Below are 8,980 nucleotides of genomic sequence, written 5' to 3'. Positions count from 1 at the left end.
GTAGTGTTTTTTTTTAATTATTTAAAGAACTTATTAAAATCGAATTATCCAACCCCACCCAGGAATCTCATTAAAAGTCCTGACTGTATTTATTTACTTTGATTCGTATTTTTGTAACATTTTTCATTATTATTATATACCGGTTTTTCCAAGACGTTCCACTTACCAAAAACCGAGTTACGCTATTAACTTTTATATTAAATTTAAATTAATTAATTAAATTTCTTTATTTGACTACTCCGTAAAAAATGTACAATTGTAGCAGGTCAAAAATGCGCAAATCACAGTGCTTATCAGTAAACATACATGACGGACTTTTTTTTTACAATAAACTTACACTATTTTACACATTACACTTATTAATACACATTTTATCAGAATGAAACACGAAGGTTGACTAAAATATATCCAATCTACGTGATGAAAAGAAAAAAAAAATAAATATACATAAATTAAGGTGTCATAGTTCGAACACTTTTTCTCCCCTATAATTAAAATAAATTAGAATATTAACACGAATTTTCCGCATAATTCCCGAGTGCGACTTTTAAGGGAGATTTCGTGTCTGGTTTTTGCTTTTCGACTTCCATAGGCCCCTCAGAATTTTTCAGTTATTAGATTTGATGGGATTAAACAAGTCGGAAATGGGACAGGTACTCACTTTATATATTAGTCCTCATTGATCAGGACTAGTTTTATCCAGACACAAGGGCAATTTTTCCTGTTTAAGGATATCCATCTAATTTATATAGATAAATTAAAATGAAAATATTTTATTATTTTCCTCATTTTACCTCAATTGCTTCCCTAAATAAGACGAGTTTTGACATTAAATTTTCTCATTTTATGCATTTTCAGACGCCGATACATTCTGCTATAATTATTAAAGATCCCGCACGATTTTTGTTCTTTGTTTTGCAAGATTTTCCATAGAAAAGAGATTTTCCGAGTACATCTTGGGAAAACAAATAATAAAGCTAATTTGATTTTTCGGGAAAACGAAATCACTTGAACTCTTGACTTTTCCCTTCATAAATGTTTCATTGGAGTAAATCAATAATAATAAATAATAAATAAAAACGAATTTTATTAACCTTTATAATAAATTACAAAAAAACATTAGATACTTAAGTACAATGGAAACAAAGCAAAGAAAAAGTTTGTGTAAAGTTAAAGGGCGAAGTCTAGCAAGCTGCTATTCTCACTCAACCCATTTAAGATTTACTTGAGATAAAAGATTTAAATACTTAAATACGCGCTATTCTTGACATATGTTGTATTACTATTTTTCAACAAAACAAAAATAATACCCTGTTAATTCATAACTAACCATCATGACATGGCCACATTTACGTATTCCATACAAAACCCTACAGCATGTATTTTGTACTTTTTATCCTCCGCAGTTAGACAAGACCCCTACAGAAAGTCACAATAATTAAAATGTAATAAAACAAGTCTATTACACAGCATCTTTTTTAATGGAAAGTTGAACAGTTGTTTAATTTTTCGCACAAGATACAAAGGACAAAGTTGTGGCGCCAATGTAATCTACACATTAACGACTTTTTTACCATGTCTTTTTTGGTTTTACTACCAAAACACAATAACTTTGTCTTGTTGGGGCTTAAGTTAAGATTATGTTCGTAAGCTAATTGATTAACTATATTAAGATCCGAATTTATTTTTCCGGCAACTCTTGAGGATTGAAAGAAAAGTAGATCTGAGTATCTATTTTTTTTAAATCCTCAATAAATAACTGGTGGATCCATAAATCCCCTTAAGCCTCTTACTTAAAGGCGGAAGAGACACCTTCGGGCGAAAACGGTAAGCATTGATTTCCAGTCGATAATTTGTTTGGTAATGGATCAAAGAAACATGAAACATGAAATATATTTCATAAAATAACAACACACTGTCTTAAATAGGAATTCGCACATCGGCGAAATGCGTTTCATGCGACGCCATGGAGAAGCCAATCTCGTTGGAACTTGTTGCATGAAATAGGTTCTGTTCTATATTTTGTTTGTTTCGTGTTTCCAGTTATTTCGAAGGTATTTTCATATGATTTGTTAATTTGACCAAACATGTATGAAAATAAAATGAAAGACGACGAAGAATTTAATGTGATGTTTGTGTTAGCGATTGAAAAACATAAGGTTCTTTATAATTATAAGTTGGAGAAGTATTCTAATACAAACGCCAAGGAATTAGAATGGCAGCTGGTGGCTATTGAAGTAAAATGTACAGGTGAGTGTTGTAAAAATATTTTATTAATTATTTAGTGCGAATACATTTTAATTGAACATTTTAAATTAAACACATACTATATTTTGCTATGGTAAAGCCATTTGTGGTTTTACAAAATATTGGCATAATCTATCACTTAATTGAACTGCTGTGATTGTTGGCCGACCACATAATTGTGATGGAATATTTATAAGGTTTTGGGGTAATTGCATGGAAGTATCCAATGAAACAAATACTCCATCGTGTTTTCAGATAAAGTTGTGTAAAACACATGCATCTTTTAAAATATTTTCAGTTTTATCAACATTGCATGTTATTAGTGTATGAAACACTCTAAATTTAGAACAGAGTATTCGAAAAGCGCACTTAACACTTTTTCTCGCTCTTGAAAGGTGATAGCTAAAAATTCTTCTGTCATTATTTAAGGTTCTTTGTGGATATGGCTTCATTATTTCTTGCCTTAACGCAAATGCTTCACCTGCAACGAAAAACATTGGAAAAGGACCACTATTATCTCCAGGAATCAATCTGGGAATTTTTAAATACTGCACCATCGCTGTTTCTTCCAAAATCACCTACTGCAGTAAAGCAGTAAAAAGAGAATCGGCATCAGCGATTGCTATTAAGACGATCGAATTGTATGATTTATAATTATAGAAAGGAGAGCCACATTTCGATGGAGCTTGGATTCGTATATGTATACTACCTAGACAGTTGGGGATATTCCATAGTTCTTCATATCTCTTAGCAATTTCCAGCCACATATTTTCTGAAGGTAAAGGCATACATACATCAAACTGGAAATGCGGAGTCTGATGAAGACGATGTATGTGATAATCATTCGCAAATGGAGGACAGTCAAACCTATGGCAATGAAGAAGAAAGTGTAGATAGTTCAAATATTGAAAACAATGATATTAAAGAAGAAGTGAATGAAATAGAGGCTTCACATTTATTGGAGAGAACAGTTTCTTCAGTGCCGACAGATTTGCCAAAAAAAAATCCACAAAGATTCTCTTCCAAGAAACGCGAAATTGAAAGTACTCAAAACTGGGAAAATTCAGCTGTAAATTGTCTTAATGCCTTAAGTAATAAATATAATGTAAATACAGAAAAGAAAGAATTATCCGTCGAAGAAGGCGCCGACTTACTTTTCCTGAAAAGCTTAATGCTCCCTGATTTAAAAAAATTAAATGATGCTCAAAAGAGACAGTTCAAGGAACGCATTTTTGTTCTTTATGATGACATCTTAAATGAAGACTGGGCGCGTAGTACTGTACAGATTCCTCTTCAATCCCCATATTCTTCTGCAGTATCAGTATCCTCTTATGACAGCAACATACAATATTCAACTGATAATGGAAAGCAATATGCGGACCTTGTGAATGCAACTGTTTTTCAATAAAATAATATTTTGAGTTTTGTAACCTGCTTATATTAAAATATATGTATGTTTAATATCAATTTTGTTTTTTACTTACCTCAAAGTAATTAACAACTTTTCTTCAACTCCTAAAGCCAGTCTGAAGTTCGTATTCTTTTTAAATAAATGAGGGCCGACGACAGAAACTAATCTAGTAAATGTCTGCAAAGACATTTTATAAAATGATTGAAATTTTTCACTTAATTCTCTTGATACTACATATGAACCATGTTTAAGGTTTATTTTGTTATACGGATGCACCCAATAACGTCATTTCTTTCGTTTTTTATTATGTTTTGATAACATTAATGTGGTAACAAGAGCAACTATTGCGTCGTCCAAACTATCGTCGGTGTCCATTGCTAACTGAAAACTGAAACTAATTTTATTTCTGATTCATTAGTTTGTGTATTGCGTTGCGTATTTCATATTTCATGTTTCTTGCTTCACGTTTCATGTTTCTTTGATGTGTGGCCTTAGGGGTAAGAAAAATCTAATTTTATTGGTGAGTTGGGTGAGATAGGAACAAAATGTTGAAAAGAGTGAGAAAAAGACTGGAATGTAAAAATAGTGTGGTTTTTAGGTGATGGAGAGCAATGAAAGGCTGTAGAAAAATTAAAGTTTTTCTTAATTGATAATCGAATTCAATACAATTCTTTTCTGAATTAAAGACTGCTTTAACCATAAAATCCATTAATAATTTTCAAATTTCCCGCTAAACATTCGCTTGTTTTCCCACCGACGCTGTTGTATCGATTTCCCAGGGACGTGTCGCGAGTGTCCGCTTCACCTTGTAGCTGTGCCTAGCTGCCAGCTGATCGATTTCGGAGCGAACGTCGTTTTCCCCAGTTTTCCTCCAGTTTCGGTCAAAAATCAGCAAATTTTTTCCGATCATCCTGTGCTAAGATATAGGTCACAGGAACACTTCGAGTTTCCACAAATTTCCTTGTTAGTGTACACCATCCAAGGCGTTGCAAGTGTACAACCAATTTAGGTAAAAAGGTAAGCGTTGAAATATTTATAGGGAAGTAAACACCCACTTGGAACGTCATTGATTGTTTCAGAAGAGTATACAGTTCTGGATGCTTTGCAAGGGTTTTATCTCTAAATAAAACTTCTTTAATTTTTTTTTGGAATAAATCATCTCTCAAGGATGGATCCATTGATGATGGGTTGTGTCAGCGCAGATCGAACAAAAGCAATTATGTCTTATTTTTAGATTTCCATGAAAGGTTTTTAATATTTGATTTGTTTGATACGGGGTAAGATTTGTAGGGGTTTAATGCAACATCGGCCGGAATCAATTTGACCTAAATGCGCAAGAACTTGACACAATGACAATGGACCCTTGAGTGAAATTTGAAAATTATAGGGACTAATGTTCTCACTCCCAAATCGTTTTTGTTTGTTACACTTCAACGTGGTATATGAAATCGAATTCGTCATAGGAAATTAAAAGGGAGATAGCGCTTGGATTTATCTCTCTAAATTAGCATTCAATGGGGGAATCGCATAAGCACAGTGTGTTGTTATCAGTTAAAATATGTCACGGTTTTCTGTGGGTTCTTTTTTTATTAGTATGTAAATAAAATTAGTTGAGTGCGGGTGTTTTTTTTTTTATATGCAGGCAAAATGCCGCGCTCTGGTAAATAATATTTTGTGGGTTTATATAGCAACAAAAAATAATTGGCTTTTAAATAGATAAAATGTTGATTTTTTTTTGGGTCGTTTTGTATTGTATTCCTCAATGATAGTCCAAAGTGTTAATGTCAATTTCAATGAACAAGCATAATTTTATTACAGTTTTCTTGATTTTTTGGTGTGAAAGCAATTTTTTCGGTCTCATTTCTTTGTTGAATAACGTCCTGAATTTTTAGCATTTTTCAAGTTTCTACCATATGGAATTAAAAAATTGATTTTTTTTGAGTAGGGTAAACCACCCAGTTATCGGACATTTAAAGATTTTACAAAGTTTGAATTTACGCAAAAAAAATATTTTTTTTTACCTAGAGACTTGAGTGATTGCTAGTTTGGATCGAAAATATATTGGATTTATACACTAGTATTAACAAGATTAAGATAAAGGAGTAATTATTTTTTACAAAAAAAATTTGGGACTATGTCAAAAATCTTAGTTATTGGACAATTAGAAAACGATACGCAAGGTACGATCTTTTATTTTTTTATTTAGGTAAAAACGTGTTAAACTCAGTTTTTTAGTCTTCAAACAAGTAATATAGGCAAATTCCATTATTAATCGTTATTAAAAATGTTTATATTCATTTTTATATAACGCAAAAAGTTCATCCACTTCTTGATCCTTGTCCTCATCATTTTGTTTGTCTGCGTTTCACTTAGATCATCGCCGACTAATTACTCTCTATAAAACTGATTATTTTCGTATATTCCCTCATTTTCTGTTTGATTTTGGTCAATTAAAATATTCTCCGACATGTCAGTCGGACATGTTACTTCCTCTGAGTCGATAGCTTTTACCATTTCATCTTCTTCTAGATAATTTATATTTGCCATGCTCGCCAGATCCTTAAATCTTCGTTCGCCAATGAAGACATTTTGTTCTGTTTCTAAGTCCTCAAAATTCTTCTCACTATTAATATCTTCATCATTTTCTTCTTGGTAGCAGTTATGACATAAAAATAAATCGTTATCATCTACATCGGGGACATGCTCCTTATGTTTTATTGGGATACATATGTTATGAAACTTTTTATGGCAAATATTACGTGTCCAATGTTTACTTTTGACTATTCGTTTCTTACAGACCAAGCAGACGGCATCTTGTTTATTTTCGGTTGATTTACAAACTTTTTTATTTTTTAGGTTAGGTTTAGTTGCAGCTTTTTCTTCCCTTTTACGTTTTTTTCAATCTTTTTATTTTCTTCCTCCAACTTAAGAGCCTTTTTATCTTCAAAATTTTCCTGGTAGGCTCGTGAAGTTATAGCAAAAGATACACGTTCAACTTGGCGCTTATTTTTGCGCTCAGGCTTATCAGGAATTTTAAGGAAGTCAATCATACATTTACCTATTAGTGAAAAGTTAGGTGTCCTTCGAATCGGTACCTATTTGTTCGTTTGAAGGCGCAATTATCCCAATGTCAGGAGAAATGGTTTGTGTTGAATCATTATCTTTCGTAATAAGTACATTAACAATTACATGAACTTTCTTACTGTTTGAAGCTTGACTTGAAATCGAATCAATTTCTCCATTGAAAATTCGATTTTCCTGCCTAGATTCATCATTTTTTTCAGTGTCATTTTTAAAGTTATTTGGTTCATTCGTTGGATTGTGTTGATTAGAAGATTCCTCCAATTCTCTGGCATTAGGTTTCCTAAAGAAACTCCACATCCTATGGAGGGCTAAAAACTCAGGAGTAAATCCTTCTTTGATGAGAATGGCGTTATATGATTCGAATTAAGTAATAAGGTCAGCCCCAACAAAATTATTAAAAGTCTCTTCATCCATCATTACAGGAGCAGATATCGTTTCCTAAATATCAAATAAAATAATATGAGAAAAAAACGGAAGTAAAGTAAGAATAACTTATAAGCTTACCTCAACAATTTCATGGAGCTTTCTCAAGCATTTATAATAGTCAATAGCATCCGGATTAAATGGATAGAATTTAAAACCATTGATAAGCGTGTCTGTTTTGACTTCTTCTGTCACCACCTTTTCTAATAAGCGAGCAAAAGAGATTTTAATTAAAACTTGTCCTGGATTTTGCTCATAATAATTTCTAACAGCTTTTTTCCAGCCCATCTTTATTGGTCTAAATACCGCAACATCACAAGGCTGCAATAGTCGAGTTGCATTAGGATAAAGGGCAAATACTTCTATTTGTAGATCATTGCAGAGATTACTTAGATCATATGTTAAGTGGGACTTATGCCCATCCAAGAATAATACAACTGGAAACTGAATATTGTTTTCAACTAAGTATGGATGGAATATGTTTTTAATATAATCATAAAAAGTATCTGATCTCATCCATCCATTATCGGATCGCCCGATTCCCCAATTTGGATTCACTGGAACGGCTATTTTTTCCGGTATTCTTTTGTAGGGATATATTATCATTGGTGCATGGAGCTGTCATTCCTGAAGCCGAAAAGCAGAACGTAACAGTAATATTTTCTTTCTATGATCCTTTATCAATTGAGTACACGTTTTTAACACCTTTTTCAAGCGAAAACTTTTCCAGTGCTAAGACAAATCTGAAAACCTGTTTCGTCCCCATTAAAGATTCGAGAAGGATTATTCATATTAATATTTTTTAACGTCAGGTAATCTTGAATTTCTCTAAACCATTTCCTTATATCTTTTTCAGAGACACAAGCACTTGCGTTGCTAACTGCTTCACTGGTTCTTTGCACGATTGTCGGATTTCTCCGTAGGAAAGCCTAAAAAATCCGCCAATGAAAAATTAAATAAATTTAAAAAAAAGTCCTAAATAAGCATAAAAAATGTTTTTTAAATACACTTACCTTAAACCAACAGTCGCCGGGTCTGTTATTGTTAAACGGATTTGGTCGTGGATTTTCGATTAGAAACTGTTGAACACTGTTGAGAATATCTTCTTTTTTTCTTGGAAATTCTCTATTTGCTAACTCTTCTATCCACCTGTAAGAATAATCACGTATGGATTTACTATATTCATACGGTTAGATGGTAGATATTTAACCTACTTTACAAGCTGTTGTTCCTCTTTTAAGGTCAATATATGTGATGGGCCGCAAGTTTCCTTATGACCAGGGTTTTTGAGTTTAAATTCCAAGGTGGACTTTGGAACGCCATATTTTTTAGCCGCCGCCCTTAATCCCAGTTTATTATTCTTAACCTCGTTAAATGCGGTATCCATAGAACTGGTATCATATTGACTCTTTTTAGGCATTCTAGCAATACCTAAATACAAAAGTTGTAGCTATTGGACAGACCAGTACCATTTATTGGACAATGTCCAATAACTGCTCGACAAAAGAATATTTCAGGCAAACCTATATTAAATTAACCGGAATTAAAGATTTGAATTTTCAGCGAAATAACCAAAAATAACCGCCAAATTCAGTTATTGGACAAACGTCCAATAATTGAAAAAAGACGGTTATTTATTTCAGTTATCGGACACCCCTTATATTCTAACCTAACTAATAATATCTTCTGTCATGAGCCTTTAAATTCGTACCTTAATTAGGTCCTCAGGTATTACGAATAGACAAAATAACCACACTTTTGCACAATTAAAATAAAAAACTTATCTACGCTGTATTTCTAAAGAAAACGATAAGT

The 8,980-nt window shown here is 32.5% G+C and overlaps 1 protein-coding gene across 2 annotated transcripts in view; it reads left to right on the top strand.

The window, feature by feature from the left end:
* The first annotated feature begins 4,465 nt into the window (after positions 1-4,465).
* LOC126742126 (ras-related protein Rab-3) overlaps positions 4,466-8,980 on the top strand; it is a 21,107-nt gene continuing 16,592 nt past the window's right edge. The window contains exon 1 of one of the 2 annotated variants that reach the window (XM_050448688.1): positions 4,466-4,675. Coding sequence is in view for 1 of the 2 variants with exons in the window: in XM_050448687.1 (XP_050304644.1) it covers positions 5,306-5,318 (13 nt within the window). In the remaining variant the exon portion in view is untranslated. Of the gene's footprint in view, positions 4,676-5,225; positions 5,319-8,980 lie in introns of those variants that run through there. The other variant, XM_050448687.1, reaches the window with a different exon arrangement.

This window comes from Anthonomus grandis, chromosome 11 (genome assembly GCF_022605725.1).
Source record: "Anthonomus grandis grandis chromosome 11, icAntGran1.3, whole genome shotgun sequence".
Lineage (NCBI taxonomy): Eukaryota > Metazoa > Arthropoda > Insecta > Coleoptera > Curculionidae > Anthonomus > Anthonomus grandis.
Note: the sequence above shows the minus strand (reverse complement) of the source record. Positions and strands in the feature narration are given on the sequence as shown.